This window comes from Stegastes partitus, unplaced genomic scaffold, assembly GCF_000690725.1.
Source record: "Stegastes partitus isolate 25-593 unplaced genomic scaffold, Stegastes_partitus-1.0.2 Scaffold254, whole genome shotgun sequence".
Lineage (NCBI taxonomy): Eukaryota > Metazoa > Chordata > Actinopteri > Pomacentridae > Stegastes > Stegastes partitus.
In genome coordinates, this window is record NW_007577985.1 from 469636 (window position 1) to 495383 (window position 25748).

At 41.2% G+C, this 25748-nt stretch overlaps 1 protein-coding gene across 1 annotated transcript in view; it reads left to right on the forward strand.

Annotated features, from left to right (window-relative positions):
- The window catches only part of nrxn3b (neurexin 3b), a gene marked incomplete at its 3' end in the record, with an annotated part of 274338 nt that overhangs the window by 139565 nt on the left and 109025 nt on the right, over positions 1–25748 (forward strand). The window contains exons 10-17 of the mRNA XM_008281996.1: positions 10573–10776; positions 12434–12460; positions 14147–14266; positions 15126–15238; positions 16811–17079; positions 17478–17668; positions 19526–19699; positions 22980–23099. Of these exons, the coding sequence (XP_008280218.1) occupies positions 10573–10776; positions 12434–12460; positions 14147–14266; positions 15126–15238; positions 16811–17079; positions 17478–17668; positions 19526–19699; positions 22980–23099 (1218 nt within the window). The remainder of the gene's footprint in view (positions 1–10572; positions 10777–12433; positions 12461–14146; positions 14267–15125; positions 15239–16810; positions 17080–17477; positions 17669–19525; positions 19700–22979; positions 23100–25748) is intronic.

Genomic DNA, 25748 nt, shown 5'->3' on the forward strand with positions numbered 1-25748 from the left:
CAGTTTCTGTGGTGTGATAAATCGGGACGCTGCTGCCATCTTGGTGCGCCTGATCTGTAGCAGTGTTTGTCAAAATAACATCCACATGAATGCCACCACCCAAGGTTTTCCAGCAACAAAAAATTGCAGTGTAAACGAGAAAATCGATGTGACTTACTCCACCTATCACCTGTGGTTTTAATGATGTGGCTGATCAGTGTTGCTCTGTGCAAAAAAACACTTTAGCCTCCATAAGAGTTGTATTTTCCTCTTTTTATGGAGTTCTTTTGCCCCCAAGAGGCAAACAAAATCTAATTATTGCAACTTTAAGTAGAGTTTTCTCACAAAATAGCTTACTGAGAACACAGAGCCGGGGGGAAATGTAAATTCTGACATTGAAACGAGCAGAAATTTTTATTAATGTCAGCACAAGGTTACTGTCAGTAATCACTGACACTGAGCTGTTCGATCAACACCCCCACTAAAAATCCTCAGTGATTTTTTTTTTAAGGTCACTTTGTGCTTTGGGAGCCATACAAATATTGGCTATCATGCTGACAGCCATACTTGGAGTCAATTTCAACAGAAAGGAGAAGATTGAAGTCCCTGCGCTTCACATAAATCTTGCAACTTACTGTAATAACAGAGATTAATACTTAATCAGACTTGAAATATTATAATGTCTCCAATGTATACGCTGTTATATTTTTTTTTTCCCGCCTACATATTTAAAATGCATTTCTCTGTGTTTTATTTAAGTGGTTTCCTCCACACAAGGGGGTTTGGATTATTCGACTAGAGGGTTCCTTTAAGAGTACAGTGGAGCCTGCTGGGATATTTTGGGTCGTTTTGATGGTCCTGCGTTGTAGCAGCAGCGGCACATTGTGTGTCTCCAGAGTGAGTCACGTGTCGAGGATTACTGTGGATAACGTCCACAGCCAAGAGCCCTCTACTTTCGAGGGCAGGCATTTTGTACCGCCTCACTACGCAATACACACATAATTCAATTCGATTTTATTTATACGGCGCCAATAACAATTGAAGTTGTCTCAAGATGCTTTACAGAAGTCGGCGCCAAAACCCCCCCAGAGCACGCAGGAAGGCGACGGTGGCGACGAATAAACCCCCTTTTAGCACTGCAACAACAAACACACATATAAACTCACAGCATATGCACATGAAAAAGGAGACTAATACACACTTAGTGCCTGTAAGAGTCTTTATCAGTGTCCTTATCCTCGCTGTCAGGTTGTGGATGTGATTTTTGAACTTTAAAGACTGTTGACAGCCGACTCTGAAATGTGTGTGTGTGTGTGTGTTTGTGTGTGTGTGTGTGGGAGAAGAGTTGACAGGCATTCATGTGAAATACCACAATGACAGTCAAGGCCCTTGTTGGTTTGTTTATCAAAACAAAGACTTGTCACTCTGTTTAGGTTGAAAAAAAAAAAAAGATTAGATAATCCTACACAGTTACAGCCAAGGCAAGTAAATAATGGGAACGACGAGAGCGAATGGAAACAGATTGAAGAGGACGAAAGTGTGTGTGTGTGTGTGTGCGCGAGTTTTGCAATTATGTTTGTGAGAGCCAGTCTGAGTTTTGGATAAGGCTCAACAATATGGCGAAAAACATATTTTATAGATAGCAAAACTTTTAGTGGCCTATTTTCAATAAAGGCATGGAAACAAATGAAATTGAATTTTTACTGAAATGGTAACACAGCAGTGAAAAACGCACACAAACAAATGACATGACAACATGAATGAAAGTAAATAAGGATAAAGGAATGATTTCTACTTGATATATGTATGCTAGGATCTGGTATAATCCAACCCAGTCGCCACAAAATTGTATTCTTAATTATGTTTTGAGGGAAATTTACTTTTAGGTGGATTGTATTTGTTTGTAATGTATCACAGATATGTCTCTAATCAACATATCTTTCTACTGCTTTACTGTCACTTCTTTTCAGGAACCAATAATATATTAGATGGGGCGGGACTTGTCACCTTGGCAACCTAGAAAATGGAGGAGAAGCTTTAAACACGTAGTGAATGAGTCTAATTTTAACCCAAACCATGACATTTTTGTCACCCTAACAAGTTTGGTGCCTAACCTTAACCAGGCTTCTAAAGGTATACAAACTAGGGATGCACGATATATCAGCAACCACATCGGTATCGGCCGATAGTAGTGTGTTTTCCAATGTATCTGTATCGGTCCGATGAACAAGTTTAGCCGATGGGAAAAACCGATGATTGTGTAACATTAATGCCTTCGTCTCTACATTTGATATTGTTGCTACGTCACAGATGTTTTTACTTAAATGATCCTGGACTTGAACATTAAATATGTTAAAATATGTTTTAGTTTTGTTACGTAATAAAGAAGACTATGTGGTCCAATTTGGGCTTCTTTTGAATAGTTTTCATGTTCTCACAGTTCTTACTTATACTCATTTTTCGATGTGAACAAAAATTGAATATCGACATCGGTAATGTTGGTAGTATCAGTTATCGGCCGGAAATTTTAATATCGTGCATCACTAACGTAAACCTAGCCAAGTAGTTTTGGTGCCTAAACTTAACCAGAAAGGAAAACCAAAAGTAAACAACAAGAGAAAATAAAATTTTATCATAAGACTGATGGTCTCTTGTCCATCACAGGACTCAAACTCTGGTCTTAGGGGTGAAGCTCCAGTTTTAGCCACCTGTCCTACCTCCTCATGCTAAGCTTGTCGCTTTTTCATACTGGCCGCCTTTCACTCAACATCATGTTTTTTTTTTTTTTGTTTTTTTTTTTCCCATTTACATCTAACTAATTACATTCCCCTTTAGATGCATAGGATCATGTATTATAAAGGGACCCTGCAGTCTCCACCAGAGGGAGAACAGCAGATAGAGGCAGCTGCAGACTAGCAGGCCTTGGAAGACCTGCATGGAAGCAATGGGATGAAATGATGAAGGGCTCCCAAACCAACAGAGATAAAATAGGCTGCTTATGAATCGGGAAGGGAGCACAGTTGGGGTTTGTTCATGCGTCTCAACTTGGCGTGTTCGTATCTGATGCATTTAAGTTATCTGTCAATCATTTTATCAAACAGCTATTTGAATGCTGTTAATGAAATGTGACGCTTGTATTGTTTTATTACCTCAGCCTAGTTTTGGACCAGCAGAGTGACGATACTTCTTCTTGTCCTCAACTCCTCTCACCACTTTTAAAGGACTGTTTGAGGGTTGATTTTAGGGTTAAGCTAAGGGTTGAAGTTAAACACTTGCTGGTTAAAGTCAGTTTAAGGAGCTGGCGAATGCATGGTGTCAATTAAAGCCCTCACGGAGATGGCAATACAAACACGAGTGCGTGTGCTGAAGAGATTTGACTAGCTTACTCCCCCCCCTCCTCTACACCCTGAATATTTGTGGAGCTTCGCACTTAATAGCTTTCCTCCTCCTCCATCTTCTGCTTCAGTTGGACTGCTAATTATGTAAAGTGCGGGGCTCACTGGAAAACACACACGTTCGCGCTGCACCCGCAAACACACACAGACTGACAAGTAGCAGCTTAATTACCATCTGAAACGACATCCTCATTGCTGCTGATATCTCTCTTTAGAAATACCAAATTACAGAGGGGCGCATACTGTAGCCGCCACTGTACCAGCGTGTCGTGCGCCTCGCGGACGCCGTCTCGCTTATTCATAAACACGTGGGGATGCATGGAGTGCAATCACCTGCGGTATCTTTCTGATGCTCGTCATTAGCTTTACATTGGGTATGAATGACTCTCATCACGGCGGCCGTCTTCACTTTAGTCGGAGCCCAACGTTTAGTTCTTCACACATGTAAAGCGATGTTTGGCTCACAGCTGCTTTCGCTTCTTTACAACTCTGGCATTGCTATGGCAACCGTGATTAAGCTTTGCACAATGCCTTCTTTGAATTGCCAGCTGCCTATACCTATATGTTTTTGAGAAATAATAAGCAGAACGACCTAACGCTAGCTTAAAGGGGGCATTTTGATTCCATTCCAGTTTGATAATAAAATTGTTCTCGCCATAGAAGCGTGCTGAGATAGTCAGGACAAACCTACACATTATACTGAATGTATTTGGAAGAGAAAACAAAGGCCCAAGCTAGATTTATTACCTATTAACTGCCTGTGATCATCAAAAACATCCACTATTTACTTTATAATGACATTTTGATCAATCAGACTTTTGATTATCCCTCCAAATAAAGCGATGTTTATAACCTATCTGATATAGTTGTTGCTTTCCTAGTTTTCCACCATTACTTTAGTGAATACAGTCCAATAACAACTGATGAAATAATGGCTGCAAAAGCATTTGGATGGTTTGCCTCTACTGATGGTGCGCCTCTTCAAGTACGCTGCTGTAAGTGAACACTTCAGTGAATAAAACAACTACATTTATATCCGTGAGGCACGGAGCACTTTTTTTTTTTTTTTTTTCAAATCCCAAAGTCATAGAGCATCACATCACCGTGATTCTGATGTTACCAGATCCCAGACAGCAGGGCATGTAAAAATGTCATATTTCAAAATATTTTGTTCCCTTGATACAAATGCTTGCATATTAAAAATAATAATAATAATAATAATAATCTACAAGCATTATCATATCAAACGGTTGAAGATCTGGATATTATGAAACAAAAAAACAAGTACAGCTTGTATAATAAGCCCTTATAATGACCAAGATAATCAAGGTTTTATCCAGATTAGCCAGAAAATAGCTTTGGGCTCATTGGGTTAGACACAATATTCCCTATAACGTGCAACAATCAGTCTCTTAGGCGTTACCACGATCACTGTAAACACAGCACAGAAATGCCATTGTGTTAACAGATACAAGTTAAAGGGAGAACAATGTGTCCCTATTGTCATTTTAAGTGGCATCTTTGGTGCATATTTATTTGAAATACTGTTAAAGTCTTGTTTATGGCATCTGTAAAGCTCCCTACACCTGTTTAAAAACCAGCATCTAATCGAAATAAGCAGTACGATCAAGTGAGGTTGTTTACTACAAACCACACAAGTGTGTCACTTTGATTTTTTTCTTGTAAGAACAGGAAGATGTGCTCAGTGCAGCAGAGCTGTGGGCAGGCCACCAGCATGAACCTAGAAAAGAGGACAGTGCTGAGGGGAATAAAGTCGATGACCAACACGGTTCCAGCTGCAGCTGCTGTATTTATGTACCATGAAAGTCCTCTTAACACTGAGGCTGATGCTTGAGTAAAAATAGCAGTGAAAAAAAATTAATTTAATGACCCCTTGGCAAGATAAGATAAAGTAACTCTACTGTGTGCTTCAGTTTTAAAGTGTTATTGGTGGTAATTATGATATTATTACTGTTTATGACCATATTTGATCATCAGAAGTGGTTCTTTCCTGTCAATGAGTCTGAATTTAATGAGGTTTTTCCCCTTTTTCTTTCTTTCTTTCTTTCTTTCTTTCTTTCTTTCTTTCTTTCTTTCTTTCTTTCTTTCTTCTTGACTCTCATCTCAGTGGTTCTAAATCAGGCAGGTGGGCATTTTCAAAAGAAAACCCAGCCTTTCCTCAGTTTAGGTTTTCTGCCTCTCAAAGCAGCAAAACACACACAGAGGGAATAAAATATAACTATAAAAACTTCAGTCAACCGAAAACTTCCTCCTCCTTTTGAGCCACTTAACTACAACCCAGCTGATCCCAGCTGACATTGATCGATGCCAGTCAGGCATGCTGGGTACTACTTTGCCACAAAAAAAGGATGCTGTGCACCAAAGCAGACCTCTGAAAAGAGACGCTGTGAAGTTGTGCCTGTTTGAAAAAAGCCACACAGTGATGGGTGTGGAGCAGTCAGGCATACTACTAGGTTAAAATTTACAGATTTGTGTGTTATCTTTGCATGATCTTGGCGAAATTTGTAGCAACAAGTAGCTGAACAGAGGCAAATAAACAGATGTGGGAATTTTTTCAGATGACCAAAGGGATGCTGTTTTTGAAAGCCATGTGTGCTTGTGGCGCAGTTGGTAGCTCTGTTGCCTCGCAGCAAGAAGGTTGCCGGTTCTTTCAGCATGGAGTTTGCATGTTCTCCCCGTGCAGCGTGGGTTCTCTCCGGGTTCTCCGGCTTCCTCCCACACAGTCCAAAAACATATTGAGGTTAATTGGTGATTCAAGATTGTTCGTAGGTGTGAATTGTCTGTCTCTAAGTGTGGCCCTGTGATAGACTGGTGACCTGTCCAGAGTGTCCCCTGCCTTCACCCTGAGTCAGCTGGGATAGACTCCAGCCCCCTTGCAATCCTAGTGAGGATGAAGCGGTGTATAGATAATGGAGGATGGATGGATGTGTGCTAGCATTGTTGGTGGGCTACGTTGCCATGGAATTCGTGATCCCAGGCATTGGCGGTTTGCTCAAAGGAATGGATGGATGACCCGGTGGTAGCACCTCCTGCTTGAACATGCGTAGCCCAATTCATGATATTATAATTGCAATTTTAATTTCGAATTAACAGAAGTGCTATTAGGTTAAATACACATCTTATTCTTTTACTGGATGAGTACATTAAGCATTTTAAACGTGTTTAAAGACTTCATACCGTCTGCACATATTTCCCATTTCCACTATTTAATGTGTATGCTCCAGGTCATGTCCTATAAATAGTTTTACACTGTTTGTAGTGTTCATACTGCTGTTTCTGTATATATACTGCATATATCTTGTAGTATTAATACTGTTTACACTGTTTGTAGTGTTCATACTACTGTTCCTGTATACATACTGCATATATCTTATAGTATTAATACTGTTTTCACTGCTGATACTGTCTACGCTGCTCATACAGTTTATACTAATATACTGTTTATACCACTATTTATTTTTCCCGTTGATTTTTTAATATTTATCTTATATTGTATCCATATATCTACATATTCATATCATTGTGTCCAAAATGCTAATTCTGTTTACACTGTAGATACCATACTGTAAATAATGCACTTTACTGCTGCTTTGTACTTCGCTCTGTGCGATGTCAGTAAACCTGAATCCAATCGAATTTAATCTACATTTTAAAACACATGGTATAGACTTTACCTGACTGACATTAGCCGTTCCACTTCCAGATTACACCAAACATCTAAAGTTCATCTGTAATCACGTCTCCAGTAAAACATTTAACTAAAGAGGTGGTTTGGTCTGTCTGGAGTGTATTTTCTGCGGCACAGATGCGACTGACTGATCCTAGAGATATTAAAAAGAAGATTTGGGGAATACTACAGGCTTCAGTGTATCTCTGTGGCTGCATTTTGATACTTGCCACTTTGCTCTAGAGCAGTACACCGGCTACAGTATAATATAGACTCGAGTATTTACAGTATGTGACTTAGAGATTGTTATAGATTGAAGATGGAGCTGACACAAAGGGAAACATCTGGGGGGGAAAAAAGGCACAATTACAAACCCATCTGCCACTTTAGCAACATGCATTTATCAATACACAGCACAGTTAGGTTTACTGATATTTCAGAGCCATAGTTGGGATCAGAGAGTCTTACGTGCACGGATCAATGCAGACTAGACGAGCATATTCAACTGAACAACCTCTCTGCTACTAGGAAATGGAAAAGAGGGGGTGTCGGGTTAACAAGAGAGATGCTATCTCCCCCTCTCAAATCGCCCACTGCTCTTATTTACATGTATCTGAGTGGAAGATCCATTATTCCTCTAGTGCTATTCATGTCCTCTCCGCTGTCTCTCTGTAGTATGTTTCTACCACCTGTTGGCTCCTGCCGGTGTGTTATACCCACAGACTGTGACAAATGGTGGAAAATTTCATTTGATTGCATGTTTCAGACTTCGCAATTAAAAGAATAGAAAGTTGAGAGCCGGTTATTTTAGAATCCACATGCCTACTTTTTTCAGAGTCCCAGTTTCAACTCTCATAGCTGGAAACACATGAGCACCAAAATAGTGTTACTGAGGACGCCGTGCCAAGTCGGCTCGGACTCCAGAGTGGACATTTGTTTCAGAGGGTGTCTCTCATCGTGGCCTTCCTTGTCTCTCTCCAGTGTGCTGAGCTGCAGATAGTCTCTCGTCATGTTTTTATTTCCCCTTTCGCTGCGAGCCTGAGACCTGGCCTGGCTCACAAATCAATACGCGTCTCTGTCAGTTAGCGGATCCGTCTGCCGATGGGCTCATGTGAACTCCTGTGTGGATGTGTGTGGTTTTTTTATATATATATGTATGCTTGTGTGTTAGAGCACAGGAGACACAAAGAGGGATGCAGCTTGCGCGTTTTAAAATTGAGCAGAACAATGGTGAGCCAAGGTTTCATTATCCTCCAGGCTACTGTAACCACACAGTCGACAGCTTGTTCATAGAGTGGACTTTACAACGGCCCCCTAAAAGCAACACAGATAAATGTGGAGCTTTTATAGCGCTGCTTCACGAGACGAATGGCTGAGTGATTTCCCACTGCTTATATATGAATATTGCATCATATCGCATGAATTCTGACATTTAAGCAAAGCAAAAATCCAATATTACTTATGATTCATTCCCCCTTTGCATGAGTAAACACTCTGCAAATCGACCTGGAAATGGCACCTTATTCAGTAGCAGAACGTGACACGCAACATCTCGCCGTTTACATGTACAAACCCGTCTCTGGGGAGACGCTCGGAAACCTCTCACCTTACAGTTTCAGCATTTCCCCCGACGCAGCCGAATGGTGGTGCATTTCTGAGGCCACGGGGCTATTTTTTTTCTTCCCTTTTTTTTTTTCTTTTAAAAAGCTGAGGTGTCAAAACAGGTATTTCATGGTTGGATACCCTTTTTAATCTGTCTCTCTCTCTCCCCAAGAGGCTTCCAGTCTGCTGACAGTCTTCCTCTTTCTTCGCCACACTCGCTCTGGTTCTCTCCTCCTTTCTGAACTCCACAGAAAGGAGCAGAATAGTCTGGCCCAGAAGCCTTCAACCGCCCCCGTGATATATCTGTTCATATTGTCTCTATTTAACAACAAGATAGTTTGTGTTGTTCGGTGTGTAAAGCGAATGTTGGCGTTAGAGTATGGTTGTTGTTTTTTTTGCATATTTTTTGCACATCATATTACAAAACAAGATGTCACGATTAGAGTAAAAAGCACCAACTAACATCTCTAAAGGGGAGTTGTCTGGGAGAGAGAGAGAGAGGGGGAAGTAGCATGATGATTTAATTTTCTGCACTCTGAGCAGCTTGTCTGTGCCACAGCAGCCTCCGCTCGCAGACAGTAACTTGTCACTTGATGGATGTTGAATACGGCAGCAACGAGGCATGTGGGACACGTATGTGTGTGTGTGTTTCCCATTGACAAAATATAAGAGGCATGCAAGCATTCATGCTCCAAGTTTAAAGTAGGTTTCGCTTTTCTTCACCGAGCATGTGTGTGTGTGTTTGCTTTCGTAGCACACGCTTTTCTCTTATCTTATTGGAAACTCCGGCAGCATAAACAAAGCTATCAGAAGGAGCTGAAGCATATAAAATGTATTGCCATATTTTGTGCCTTTACGATGGCATCTCTTGTTTGTGCACACACACAAATGGACGCAGTCTCGCCTTTCCCACATTACTTTTGTTTACACATAAAAAAGTTTGCTAAAATAAAGGTTCCATAAGGTGAAAATCAGTTTGTTTTGTATGTTTTAAAAAGTCAAAAGGGTCAAATAAAAGCTGGGAAAACTGCCGTTCCTCCTCCACTATGTCGCGTCACCGCCTTACAAGTTAGATTTAATGCAGTTTGGATTTAGTTAACCAATAATCCTGCCACTTCACTGCCTGTTTCTTCCAGGTGAGGCATTCAGACTGCCCACCAGGGTTATTTACCTTTTAGAGCTTCTTCTGCTATTTCTAAAATGTGTCACCAAATGTTCTGTTGTTGGCTGCAAGAGTGAACACAAGAGTCTTCATGCACTCCCAGCATCTGTGGAACTGAACATCCAGTGGTTTATTTTTGATGGCAATGTCTCCTTGACAATCAGAAAATCCTTAATGTTCAAACGTTTGCAGCTAGTGTGGCTAGCCGTACCATGAGCATTGATCATGTGTCCACAGGTCAGAGCTGTGTAGAAATCATAAAGCTGAGGGACATCCAATAGTGGTGGTAGAGAGATTTAAAGCTGATAAACAAAGACTGTGTATGCATTTGTGTTTTAATGTCGCCTGTTGTGCTTTAGTGCAACCTAAACTTGACCTGTGCGCTCACATATACTGCATTTTAATACACCAGTGAAGCTGTTCTTATTTCATCAATTTTATTTATTTTATTCTATTTCTGTTTTCAGACATAGTGACTGAAATGCAGCTTAGTAAGACTACGTGGTAGCTCGCAGTCGCTTTAGTTAACCAATACAAACAGACCGAATGATCCAGTTTGGAATGCCAGAGTTATACAGTCATGGTGAAATTAATTTGAAGTATTCTGAACTGAAAACTGAAAAACACATCCTGGAGACATGTGAGACTTTTGTTAATTCGCTCATAAAGAGGCCTGATATGAAACTTTTAACGACAACATGTAATATTTATGCAAAATCTTTTTTTTTTTCTTTGTCCTCCAACAGAGGCTTCGATCCTGTCCTACGATGGCAGCATGTACATGAAGGTGGTGATGCCAAACGTCATGCACACCGAGGCCGAGGACGTCTCCCTGCGCTTCATGTCCCAGCGGGCGTTCGGCTTGCTCATGGCCGCCACGTCCCGTGAGTCGGCAGACACGCTGCGGCTCGAGCTGGACGGCGGACGGGTCAAACTGACGGTCAACCTAGGTATCGTATAAGCCGTCACTGTTGGCTCGCCTCCCCTCAGAGGGAGGCCTTACTGTTTTTGTGGTTTTTTTGTTCTTTTCTTTATGGTCTAGACCTTCTTTTTTTTTTTGCTGGACCTAACACATACTAAACCGATTTTGTAGTTTGTCTTTGTAGTTGCATGTTTTTGTTTTTGACTTGCCTGGACTGTAAGTTTTTTTCTGCCTTGATGCTTAGATGTCTTTGTAGATTTTTATATCCATCAATCTAACACTTAACAAAGTTATCCATGCTCTGCAGCACATCTTTTGAACAGATCATTTTAGTCTCGCTCATTATTGTGTACAAATAGATTTTGTTTTTCCCCCCAAAAGGCACAACATTTCACTTTTTGAATTATTTTAATAGATGGCCCCTTTGACACATGCATTAATTCAAATAGCGACATTTTTAGATTTGTCTTTTGCCATCTATTCACAGCTGCAGGAAGGCGTTATAGTGCTGCATTAGTCGTGTGCTTTCTTATCAATATGAGTTCATTCCTGGGGTCTTTTTTTTGATTTTTCTTTTCCTCATGGTAGCAGGTTCATGTTTCTCTCTGTCCATTAGTAACCCTTGGTCTAGCTGGCATCTCCTATGCCTTGTTCAAAGATGGCACTCACCCCTTCAAAGGCCCAGAGCCTGCGGCCCGTCTGGCAAACAGCCCGATGCCACAGCACCCAGCGCGCCTGCAGATGGTGGCACAAGTGGTACATTTAAGTAGAGTGCAAGCGTTTATACCACTGAGCCTGGAACAGATACTCCCGACAGAAAGCATATGGATACATACAAAATGTCTCAGTGTAACTCATTAATTATAGAATGCAATGTACTCTGTAACCACAGCTGCTAAACGCATGGAGCATCTTTTAGTCCGTATTTCTTGCAATGTGCTCCTTTTCCCGTTTACCTTTTGAGCCTAAATTCATTTCAAATTCTAATGTATTTGATCAACGGTTTTTCGTAGCTTACGTAGGATCCTGTGAGAGGCCTCTGTACGGTGCTGGTGCTGAGTGGCGCGAGGCTGTTTGCTTCCACTTTTCTGTTGCGGTTGACGGCACATGACCAGCCTGGTCACATGGATTTCAACCTGCATCTGACAAACATAGTTCTCACTACTCAGTATAACGTTGAATACAAGTCTCAGTCTTCTGATATGTGATTGAAAAAATATAAAACAATCACTTTATTTCATAGCATGTAGCAGGCAGCTAGTACAATACTTTGATTCCAGTTGCTGGGTTGCAAAATCGATGTGGCCATTGAATTGCAAGCGACCATTTTGAAATTGTTCATATAGTCAAACTCCATTATGGTTTTTTTGTTTGTGAAATAATAATCATAGTTTCAAGTTAAACCAAAAAAACTAAAGATAATTTAACCAGCACAGTAATATTGACCAGTACTGGTGCAATATTACTGTATCCATCAGTAGCGATTAGAAGAATTGGAGTGATATTACTTTGGATTTCCAATATCACTTTAGTAATGTTGACCATCAGTAGCAAACTAGGTTAAAATGGCCGCCGGCGTCATGTGACCGTCCCCGGAAGGTGGCTTTTCTTGCTCTTGGATGTCTGCAGCTGTAACCTTGAAGGATGCGATTTCATCTGTCAATTATTCTCCCCTCCCCATCTAGACTGTGTCAGGATAAACTGTAACACCAGTAAGTCAACATTCTTCTTCTGCAGCCTTCTTCCTTCAATCAATGTTTGATTATGTCCTGTGTGCTAGATGTAAGGGCAGGAATATGTGAATGCAGGGGCCTGATAAGAGGATTTCTCAGATAAGACGGGGGGGGAAAAAGTAATAGCCAGAGATCAAAGTTATGCAAATCTGACTTAATGTACTCTATATATTTTAAATGGCCCATTTTTCAAATTAATTCAGGCAAGTAGGGCTAAATCTTTCTCCTGTGTGCCTATAGCTACTCATTGAATGTTGTCAGACTCTATGGGCTATATTGTTTTCCCAGTTACACTGCAATATATCGCAGCGTGTCTCGCTTGCCTTGTTTTCCTGCCGTCCTGATTTTTACACATAATGTAGTCTGCAGGTCTATAATGTGATATACAGAGGACTTGCTCTTACTCATGAAAAGGACTCTTATTTTTCATTATTTTTTAAAGCGCTCACAGCTTTGTAGCCAGACAGGAGAGGAGAACAAAAGGTTGAGGGGATGTAAGTGGCACATTATAGATGCCTGTTCATAATTATTAGTTTGATTATTACAACTAAATGCATATGCGCCTGTGCTGCAAAGTTCAAAGTCTAAAGATGATTACTGTAATTACTAGTTCTGCTGATTAATGATAATGCACAGTGGAGCTGTAAATGAATTGTGTCGCTTAAATGCTATCAATCAAGTTAGGTGAAGCTTGCTCTTTATTACCATAACATATTTAACAAGCTGCACAGAATCACACGCCAGGCTGGAGAGAAGACAGAAGTGGCAATTACAAACTAACACATTTGAATTCTTGAAAATCACAACTTGTAGATCTTCTCAAATGTCATTTCTTTTAAAACGTGGGTTTGCAAACAGAGATAAATCAAAGATCCGAAAATATTAATTTCTTACACTTGCAAAAGCAAAAAATTGCACTTACCTTGCTCTAAATAATACATTCAGCTTAAAATGGACAACATCAGTCGAGCCACTGGATTAAAATTCAGACCAAGAAGTCACTCCAACCAGGCTCGCTTTGCTAATTTGGGTTTAAAACCGGGTGTCAGCATTATGCAGCAGATTCAGGGTTGCAAAGGAGCAGCTCTGGCGTTTAGATAAACTCAGTTAGGCTGGATTGCCCTCTAGTGGTCGCCTCCATGGATTGCTTAACTCTGGAAAATCTCAACACACACCCTTCCAGTGGAACTCTGTTAGAAGCCATAATAATCTGTCTCCTGTAATTGAATCCTGTTAAAAGTGTATTAAAGTCAAAGTGTAACTTGTAGGAATCATTTAAAGCTAAAAAAAAACAAAAAAACTAGTGGGATATTGTCAGATGAGATAATTCTAGGACTTGGGTTGTTCACATGATTTGAGTCCTTGTATGAGTAATTGCAAATATTCTTCATAGCATTGCTGTCACTAGGAATGTGTGTTATTTTCCTTTCTTGTCAAATACAAACCAAATTTTTGTTTGAAATGTGAGACGGTGCTTTAAAATCTAATCACCAATCACTCTAATCTTACTTCAATCTGAGAAAATAATGTGGATAAAAAGCTTCTTTGACACTGGAACATCTTTTTTTTTTTTTTTAGTTAATCGAATTGCGTTAGCGGTGAAAACAAAGATTTGGTTTGTGCTTGTGCCTCCCCGTCCCTTCACTAACTAACCCTCATCTTCAGGCAAGGGCCCTGAGGTTCTTTATGCCGGACAAAAGCTCAACGACAACGAGTGGCACTCAGTACGAGTGATCCGCCGCGGTAAAAACTTCAAACTCACTGTGGATGACGACATGGCTGAAGGTATCTCTCTTGTGAACTGTTTATTTAGCATTTTATTGTTCCCTTTATGCTTTGATGTGCATGATCATATAATCTCCTCCCTTTTTTTTCTTTCTTTGTTTGTTGGCATGACGACGGCGCTTTTATCTTTACTTTGTCACTGGAAACGTTTTGGATTTCAATTCATACTTTAGTCTTCATATTAGAGCTGCCGCGCGTAATTATTTACATGATTGATTACTTTCTTGATTAATCGATTAGTTGTTTGGTCTATAAAAAATGATTCTCCAAACCCAAATTAATATCTTCAAATGTCAGGTTACTGTTATAGAGGAGGAAAGAGGCAAGAAAATAATCACATTCAACTCTATAATCAGAAAATGTAGATTTTTTGGGGATTTTTATTAACAATACTCGAAACAACTTAATTAAATGTTGGCGCTGACAAGTAATTGATTATTTAATAAACTGTTGCAGCTCTACTTCATATTATGTTTCTTAACTGCAATAAGAATTGATTTATTTATAGAAATTCTCCAAAACATTGCTATATTTTAGTAGTAATTGAGGCTGAGTGTTTTTCTGTTACACTTTTTCCATTTTCATTCATCAGTTATCCACAGAGATGACACTTGATGTCTCGAATCTGATAATAAACAGAATATTAATCAGGATTTATACGTGTGTAGCTTCACTTCTTCTTAATTAGCCAGTGTTTGTTTCCTTTAACTTGACTGTCATCAGTGTCAGGTTGTTTCCATCGGCATGACTTTAAGTAGACTGTGTTGTTGTTTGGTTAAAGTTAGGTTGCTGTGTTCCTCCTCTTTTTCTACTCGCTCATCTCTTGGATGTCGTTTTCTTTTTTCCTCCTCCGTCACAGGTCAGATGGCGGGTGACCACACCCGTCTGGAGTTCAACAACGTGGAGACGGGCATCTTAACTGAAAGACGCTTTGTGTCGTCTGCTCCGTCGTCTTTCATTGGGCATCTTCAGGTATCAAAAGCTATACAGTGCTTAGCCTCTTGATACTCACTGGCCCACATACAACTTTGCAACTGTATTTTGAATAGCATCAAAACAGATTATATATAGTTTGAAAGAAAACAAAAAGCATAATTCTAATGTGCTTAGGTTAGCGACAGCAGTACTTCCTACTTTCTGTAGGAACGTAGGTTAGTAGTATACTCATTATATTCACCGTAAGAGTCTGAATAAAATAATAGAGGAAACAGATTCTTAAATGTAACAAATTTCTGTCACTGATGAACTCATGTCCTCAGTTATTCATCACTCAGTCCAGAGATCAAGTCAGCAACAGGTGTCTGTAAAAAGTAGCTTTAAAAGCTTCAAACATATTCATTAGGATTGTTTCCTTTTATTTTGTTTATTGAGTAATAGTGTTGGCATTGAGAACAACTTCCAAGAAAGTTTAAATTCAGATTCTGCTCATCAGTTCTTCAGCACATTTCCTTCATGCTAGTTCAGAGTACAGTGTACTTCCAGTATCAGCGATTATCTACTGCTATCCATCATGCGTGTTGAACATCTGTGTGTCCCCCTATTTTCTAATGCATTTGTCTTAATAAATCATAAGTCAATAGCAACAGCTCAGTCGACTCAGCTGCTCCTATCGAGTTCCGTGATTAGCAGGTAAACAGCGCAAACTGTGTGATCGTCTCGTAACCTCAATTTAGGAATTAAATGCTGATGCAGAACAATTTACGAGGACGCGACTGCTCTCCTCCGTCGCCGCAGTAAATGGCTGAAATAAAATGCAAAATATTCAAGAAAGCAGAAAAACTGCTACAGTTATCGAGCTCTGTGTTTCTGTGGAAAGCAACGTTTCACACAGTCTGCTGTGAAGAATGCAGGAGGCTGCTGTAGTAACATTACAAGAACATTTCTCCTCTGTGACAGCAACAAACTGCCTTTCAGTAACTGTTCTGTTTATCTACGGCAAACTGAAATAACTTTACAATGACTGAAACAATGTGTTGGTACGTCTGTCACACACCGAACACTTCACACAATAAAGCCACTAGTGTACATCGCCACCTTCCTTAGAGGGGATGTCAGCTGTGGATGTGTAACCTGGATCCCGACGTAGACAGATAAGCAGTGGTGGAAGAAGCCCTCAAGTCCTTTACTCAACTAATAGAACTAGTACTACATTTATTTCTGCATTTAAAATATTGCTTATAGTAAATGTAACACGGTATAATCAGTAGACTGTACTATAGTGTTGAAAGTAAAGCTCCTGTGACTATTATAATACGGTATATTATATCATTGATTATTTTTACTCATTCAATAATGTAAAAGCTGAGATGTTGTTGTTGCTTCTCAAAGACCCAGAATCGGGAATTGTTAGGAACCAGAATCAATAAACAGAATCGTGAAATATAAAAGATATCCAACCCTACTGGGTATGGCTGCTCAAAACACAACTCTGAAGTTTTTGTCGTTTGGTAACTTTCTCTACTATGACTGAGTTCATTTAGGTTAAAGTATGATTCACAGTTTATTAATAGAAACACCGTCTCTCTCCAACTCTCCCCCCCCCAGAGCCTCAAATTCAACGGCATGTACTACATCGACATGTGCAAGAACGGGGACATCGACTTCTGCGAGCTCAACGCCCGCTTCGGCATGCGCTTCATCATCGCCGACCCCGTGACCTTCAAGACGAAGGGCAGCTACCTGGGCCTGGCCACGCTGCAGGCGTACACCCAGATGCATCTGTTCTTTCAGTTCAAGACCACCTCGCCCGACGGTTTCATCATCTTCAACAGCGGAGATGGGAACGACTTCATCGCTGTGGAGCTGGTCAAAGGGTGAGATGTTGCTAACAGGTCCATGTTTTATTCACTAGCTGGAGTCCAGAGCTGACTTATACATTTAAAACAGCAGTGCTGATGTGGGGTGCAGCTGCTTTCCTCAGGCATTATGAATTTAACAGCGCTAACCCAACTATTGATCCCAAATCTCTGTTGCACCTGTTGTGAGCTTGTCGAAGCATAAATATCATCCTGATGCAGCGCAGATTGTTTTTCGTATCAGTTTAGCTCCTGATTAGTGTCGGAGCAATGTGAGGTGATGGCGAGAGGTTTTTCCATTAAAATTAATCAGACTTGCAAAATAACAAGAGACACCCTGCACCCTCGCACTAACACACACAAAAAAATACACAAACAAAACCTGACGTGTGCATCTGCTGCTTCTTCTCCGTCAGGTTTATCCACTACGTGTTCGACCTGGGGAACGGGCCCAGTCTGCTGAAAGGGAACAGCGACAACCCACTGAATGACAACCAGTGGCACAACGTGGTCATCACAAGAGACGCCTCCAACACGCACACACTCAAGGTGGACTCAAAGTCGGTCACTCAGAATGTCAACGGGGCCAAGAACCTCGACCTTAAAGGTACCGTGGCATTCGCTTTTGGAAATTAAAGTTGACTCGATATCAGGAAAGATCTTGCGGCTCGGCTTTAAGCCCCAGCAGCAGTAACTCGTGAGCTCACTTGGTTGTTAACTTTTTGACTTTAAATGACCTTTTATCTTCCCCTAAGATTAATAATTACATTATGGAAGAGTGTTGAAGCGAATCAGTGCTTCAGTTCCCTGATAATGGATATACTGTACTTTGAATCAAGTTCCTATATGAATTATAGATACAGCCCAAGGTCCAGAACAATGTCATCACGATGCAAGGACATAAGTACAAGTTGTTGTTTTTTTTTGGATCAATACAACATTCAGCTTACAAATTAGTGCAATGTGACAGCAATTAAAACAAGGGTTATGGGGAGTTTCTGCATGTACTGGACTATTTCTTGGCCTAGACCAGTAACTTTCCACATTCTCTACTGCTAAAGCTTTAGTTTTTATTGGATTAAACCAACAACATGTGCTGGAAATGTTAATCAGTGAGCTTTAGAGGTGCTTTATAGGTGTTGAATTTGGACAAAGCCAAGCTAGATGTTTTAACTGTGATCTAGTTTCATGTAGACCTATCTGCACAGCGCTGTCAGGGCTAAAGAATGGTCTGACTGACTATAAGGGGGGGAAGCGTTCATTTGTGTTTCATTAAACCAGTCACAGTTGTCTTGGACCTTGCTAAACCCATGATGCACCAGATGCAAATGTTGGGTGTAAGTCTGCCGTTTCCACAATGCACTTCTAGCGACTTTCTCCTCTTTCATTTCATTAGCTGTTTCAATAAGAAGAGAAAATATGAAGGTTATGAACAACGGTTAATTGTGGAAACGTGAGCATACTAAATCAAAGAGTTTTGAGGATTAGACTCCAGTGAAATGCGATATCTTACGCACGGGGATAGAAACCAGACTCCCCAGAGTTCAGGTAGTGATACAGCAAAGTTAGCAGATGGCTGATGGACTGACGGAGACTAGCAAAGATGTCCTGGACAGCTGGAGGCTGCATGTTCAACAGCCTGGAAGGAAGAGGGACAGAACCCCAATGAATTTAAGAAACAAGGTTTTGAGGCTGGACAAGAATAGTGACGTTAAAGCTGAGAATTAAGTGATATTGACAGCCTGGGAGAATAGTATGATGAAGAGAAGAAAGCAACTGGAAGAGCTCATATTCACCAAATGGATTGAAGATATAATGTGAATGACATTCTTTATTGCTTCATTTTAATGGCAACAGCAACAACAACAACAACAATGCCCCTGTCTCTATTTAGCAGGGGCACCATCACTGCATCCTGGGCTTAGCAACGCCCAAGATGACTGTCACTGGATTAAAGAAAGACAAGCGAGACCGTTTTCCTCCTACAACAGAATGATAAAAAGGCACAGCCAGACCATTCTCCTGCTGAACTATAGGTCTGACTGTGCAAAACTACAGCAAAGGTCCCACTGCAAACCAGTGTTGGGGGGAATTTTGATGTGAAATACAGGATTGCCTTATTGCATGGTCCAAATCTGAATTAAAACTTGCCATTTTTGACACGTAGGTTGATGCTCGAAGGTTGTTGTTTGCCACAGCAAAGGGGATTTTGAAAACAGTTGCACTGCTGCATGAAATGCTCAGTGGAAACGGCAGGCTCATATCCACAGTCTCCATCCTGGGAGTTAGACTAACTGTGTCTTTATGCTAAGCAATGCTAAACTGTTGCTGCCTGCAGCTCCGTAATTCAACATCCAGGCTTGATGCAACAAGTGGTATCATCCTTCTCATATACCTCTTGGCAAAAAAAAAAAAGAGGTGAATAGTAATCACACAGTCACTTGCATTTGTCTTCCTCTCTCAGGTGACCTGTTTGTCGGAGGCTTGGGACCCAACATGTATCAGAATCTCCCCAAGCTGGTGGTTTCTCGGGAGGGCTTTCAGGGCTGCTTGGCGTCAGTCGACCTGAACGGCCGCCTGCCAGACCTCATCAACGACGCCCTTTTCCGCAGCGGGCAGATTGAGCGAGGCTGCGAAGGTACAGATGGCCTGTAGCGTCTAAGAATCATGACCTGCCGCGTGAGATTTATTAGTCTAATTAGAAGGCTCCTCAGTAGCCCTTAAAGCCATTTGCTGGCATTGTTAATCCTCATTCTCTTTTTTCTTTGCCAGGTATTTGTCACATTATAGGATAATAGTCCAAATTTGTCATGCTGATTTTCTAATAATGGCTTGTTAACTTTTTTTTGTGTTGCATCAATATATTTTAGAAAGTGCTAAAAACCCCTAATGTCAAATTAAAATTCAGAAAGAAAAGAATGTGTTTATAGGGTGCCTTAAATTATCGATTATTTTACAAGGTAAGAAATTTGAATATGCTCAAACCAAGCTGCTACCTACATTCATTTGCTTTCCTTTTCTTTAATCCTCTCCAGTCCCTGAACCACTAACATGAAGGAAAATTAACTTGTTAATGTTGCAGAGTACAAATAAGCTGCTGCTGATGCGGTGGTTTCAGTTAAACAATTAATATTTTACATCTCTTTTAGTGTGACTATAATGTTGGACTTCATGTTGTTTCCATAAACGTTTTCTATTATATTATAATATATTGTAAACCCCAAACTAATTGAACAAATTTAGAGCTTAATAAATTACTTAATAGTATTATTTTTTTATTATATTTGCCTGTTAAATTTTTTTTCCAAATACTTTTTTTCCCTTCAATTTCTTAATTGTGTTAAAATGCACATACATATATATGCATGCAGATGTTGTATATGGGGCAGGGTTCAACATATCTCCTCTAGAGGGCAGCAGAAGATTAAGTTCAAACAAACACAGCAGCCTACACAAACACTTAGATATCATTTTACAAGCCAAAAACAAACACAAACATCCTACTTTATAAAAAAACCCACCACAACAGAGCTCAGTCCTCACTAACAGTTCAGCAACGTTTCCGTGTTGCCAAAGTGAAACTTGTACAAGTTTTAAGAACGCTAACAATGCTGGTCCCTCACTAACCTTTACTCTTGTTTTCCGCTCTGCTCTGTTCTGTTTGTTATTTTCTTTCTGCGCTAACAAAGTTGGTTTCACCAAAGCCGACCTGCAAGGTAGAGGGTTAAACTCCGCCTCTCGGAGGCCTGCTCGCCTGAAAGTCTGCTGTGTGCAATGCATCGTGGGTGTCACCATGGCAATAATGTCTCCGAGTGCTGCAGAGGTGACTTGCTCTCTGAGAAAAAAAAAAAACAAAACAAATAAGACAGAGACTGCTGGCAGGAAAAGTTTCCAAATAGGCAAGCAGAAAAAAAAAGAAATAAGTGGAAGATTATTGCACAGTTGTTGCGATTTCATGCTTCAGCACTGCAGCGGTTTGAATGTAATCATGCTATTTTAGATTCTACGTGATGGAATCTGGCGGATTGCGTCTGTTTTAGCATGTTTAGCTGCTAGACTGAGGGTAGACATGTTTGATGGTGTTGCAGAGAAATTGAGCACACAGTATAATTAAAGAGAGTAAACAGATCAGGTCAGGTAAGTGATGTGGCAGTCATGTAGGTAGTTTAAAAGCACTGCTAAAAGCACAGGCAGACAGTTAGTGGGAGGACTGTGTTCTTGTATGAAAATGCCAGTTGTGACACATTGCAGGCTGGCATAGACAGCAGAAAGAGGCTGTCACCGCACATCTAAACACTGTCAGCGTGCTGCTGATGGATCAGGCCTCTCTCTTTCTGTCTCTCATTTTGTCATAAAAAAACCATCGTATCTGCTGCTTCACAAAGACGAATGTTTTTTTTCTTTTTTTTTGTTTTTTTTGTTGTTTTTTTTTTTTTTTTTCAGAGAGCAAGCTGCCTCCTGCTGCGACACTGAAACACAGCCACAAACCTCCATTACTCATCCTAACAAATGAGCGCTAATGTGTGCATACATACATTAGATTTGCATTGATGAAGCACTTGTGTGCACACAGTGTCTGGGACGCCTGGTCGACTACCGTTACTGTACATTACACAGTAAATGCACTTTCAGCTGGCAAACGTACTCTGTTTTCCACTTCAAATGTCTTCTTCTCTTCACACTGTCTTGCACAAGACAATTGCTCTTAAACAATGTTTACTTGCATTTGTCTGCCATATATTTGGACTGTTTATTTAATTTTTTGTTTGTTTCCTATATGGTTACCAGAAGGGTTACTGTCAAGGTTTTTTCCCCTTTGTCTGTCTAGACTCTCACGGGGGGGCGGGGGGGGGGGGGGGGGGATTGTTTATCTCGTTATCTATGCTGTGCGCTTGTCCTTATCTGCATTCCCTCTCAGTATAAGTATTCAAAAGTAAGAGCTATGTGTGGTGTAGAGGAATAGCAAACACACATCCAGTTTGACTTTGAATACCCTCCTCAACTCCTGTCTGACTGAAGTGCATACACGAGGATATGCACGACGTGTTCTCAAGTGCGCTTTATTTTTCTTTTCTTCTCTTCATGAATCCCGTCTGTCTGGTTGTTCACCGTTGTATTCTCGCACAAATATTTGTGAAGAAAATTACCAGGGCCACTTTTATGCCATTTAAAAAAAACATATATTGGTATTGCTAAATGGCGTCTTTAAACCATGAGTCATTTGCTAGAAGGTATTTTTTTTATTATTATTTTTGCGTCTTGTCTTGCTTGTTTACAGAGGGAATGCAGCGTGCTAAGTTTTACTCTGATAAAACTTTTTTCAAACATGTTGGAATGATACAAACTGCATGCAAGTCCACCTGCACACACTCTCAAAAAGAAAAATAAGAAGGAAATTAAGGGATGTTGACAGTGTCATCACATCAGCCTAGCTGGGGTCCAGCCTGTCTGCAGAAGCATGCCTTAAATGCAGATTAGAGTATATTGCACACTCTCAACCCGGCGTCCTTTACAGCACTTTTTACAGTAATTAACTCAGAGTATACGCTGATGCTTGCTCTGCTTGAAAAAGCGTGCTGAAGAAAAAAAACAAAACCCTGGCGCCTCTGCTTCGTCTCTGCCAGTGCGATTGCAGCTTTACCCAGCATGAAACCGGATTCCTCAGACAGTTTTAAATGCATTGTACTACAGGTCAGGCTTCCTGTGGTGGCACTGTTTGCTCCTTGTTCTTTCTTCTAGGCCCACATGGTGTAAAAAAAAAAAACTTGTCTCTCTAGAGTGCATTTCTTCTGCATGGGTCCTGCATTGTTTAGACTCAGCGGTGGTTCTTCTTCTCGTTGTTTTGACTGTGCACTTGTGGTATCTCTTTCTGTTTTCCTTTCTTCCCGCTCGCCTTTTTCCTTTTTCCATTTTTTTAGGCCCGAGCACGACCTGCCAGGAGGACTCGTGCGCCAACATGGGCGTGTGCATCCAGCAGTGGGAGAACTTCACCTGCGACTGCTCCATGACGTCCTACACGGGGACCCACTGCAACGACCGTGAGTTCCGCTGGGCTTCAGATTTTAATGGATGTGATTTGCATGTGCATCAAAGGAGCACTCCACGGATTTTAACGTGTGAAAGTCAATTTTTTTTAAAGCTGCGATTGAACTAAGAGGAAACATCTTCTGAGGCTCTCGAGGGATACTGAGGAAATTACCGAAGGGACATGATTTGAAGACTACAAGTTTATTTTAAAAGAGGAAAACTTGTGTTACAAAGTGGGAATACAGGATTTGAAAGACAGGGGTGTTCATTTGTGGCGAAGGGTCTAATGAAAACTGAGGTGCATTATGGGAAGTGCAAGATTGGAGGTGTAAGTTTGCACACCTTCACACCAATTTGATCCTTTTAACCATGTGGAAGTGCAACATTAAAACTGATGGAGTGCTCCTTTAACACAGCTGCACAATATCACACTTACATCACACAACCTATACCATGTGTACAGTACTGCATAAAAACACACATGCAGTTATTTACACTCCTAAAAAAACTGCACACACACACACTTGCATCCACCTAAACTGGCTACACCCATGAAACCATCCCGTCCTCTGTGCAACACTGAGTGCCATATCCTTGACTCAAGGACTCCGGAGGCAGTTTCACTCGTGCTTATTAAGCCTTTGTCAGATTTGCTGCACGAAAGTGGTGCTGAAAGCATCATGTGATCTTTAAATGAAGCAACCGAGAGACGCCGGCAATTGTTGAGGGTGTTTTTCTTTTTGCTGCATTGCAGGCAATTTGTCGTAACAGGTTTGCTTGATGTCCCAAGCTTTCACGTTTTTTTTGGGCTGTGTGACTGATGATGTGTAAAATATCTACTTCTGCCTCAATCGCCTTGTCATGAACGCGCCTCAAATGGCTGTCGCAGAGGTCGAAGTGTGTGTTTGCGTGTGTGTGTGAGGAGGGATCTCTTATCCCCATGACGACAGGGGACTTCCCCTCAGTAATCACGGCTGGCGGTCTTTCATTTAGCGTTTAATAGTGGGGGCACAGTGCTGCTGGGCTAGACTAATGAGGTGGTGGAAGCTGTTAGGAGAGCTGCTATCTGTGAGCGCTGGCGTCCCCTAATCTTCCAGACCTTTCTCATGTTAGACCCGGCTGCTGCCTATGACCTCATATCTCTTAAATCCCAATTTAGTTTCCTCTCTCTTGCTTGCTTTTTTTTTTCATTTTGTTGCCTCTCCTTCTCACTTTCCTCTTTTACGTCTTCGGAAATGATCGACAATATTTTCCGCGCAAGGCAAGCAGCCGACGCCGCTTCTCGCTCGGCGATGGTAGCTCTGCGTTTATGTGTTAATTAGTGATGAGAGGCCCTCATTAATTCTCCCCCTGGCGTTGCTTGGGATGACATAGAAGGAGGTTTCATCGATTTCATATCGACACCGACATATTTCTTGTTGAAGCACAACAGCTTACATAGTCACTTATTCTACGTCTGTGTGACTCGGCAGGTTTAAGGCTTAGTTCTCCTGTTCCTGGTTTTGCAGATAGATGTCCACTAGTATTGACCGGACTGTCCAAGCATATAATAGTATCCTTAACTGAGCGGCGTTGGTCGTAATTGGAACTTTGTAGTTGAGTTTCCTTCTTCTTTGGTGCACTTTTTAAGCAATTTTTCTTTCTATTTTCTGTGCTGGAAGCAAGAAAGTAAATACAGAAGGGAGGTGAAGAGGGATAAAGAGGTAACGTCAGGCAAACAGGCGGCTCGGTTTGGGAATGCTTCACTGCAGTGGAGCTCTGTTTACATTGCAGAAAGTGCACGTACAGTCTACATGACACCGTCTGCCTGAGATAAGGGGTCTAGTTTACTTCTCTTGGATTGACCCAATCTTAAAGATGTTGACTCTGATGACAGCCTGTTGTGTTCCTGTGAGGGTTTTCAGGAGCTCGGCGGCGGCGGCGGCGTCCCGCACCACCAGGTGGCAGTAAATCCATAAGCTGGACCGCACACTGTCCCTCCACGTTGGGAGAAAATGAGATGCAATCCCCCGAGCATGAAATCAGCTTTCCTGTTATTTTCCTCCACTGCTTTTCCTCTTGTCGTTCCCTCCGTCTTTATATATCCTTCTGTGCAAACCCACAGCCCCATTCACTGACTGTAGTTATTGATCACAGAGAGAATATTGTGCAATCTCCTAAACAATGCACAATCCAGTGTATTACAATGCAGTCGTATTGCCAACAATTTTATTGTTTCGATTGAAGTAGCTTGATAAAAAACGAACAAAGTCTAGCGTGTGTGTGTTCTGCGCGACCGGGCGACTGTCTTTCATTCAGCGAGCATAGTGCTGAGGGAGAGAGAGTTTCTAATTAACAATGTGGGAGTGGAGCTTCTCCCTCTCTTTCTCTCGGTCTCTCCCTCTCAGATAGCTGGCAGCAAATATCAGTAATTGTCTGCCTCCCTGACTCCGTCTCTACCCATTGTCCAAATGAAGAAACTTGAACAAAGTAAAGTGAGCACTTCTGCCAGCAGAGCCGCTCGAAAATTCATCTTTGCTGATTGTTAACGTCGTCCCTCCGTGCCCTCTCTGCACTTCTCTATTGTAGCCAACAGGTCTCCAGGTGGCAAAAAAAAAGAAAAAAAGAGGGCACCTCAGCAGGCAAGAACTATCCACGCTGCTTCCATTTATTCGTGTGTT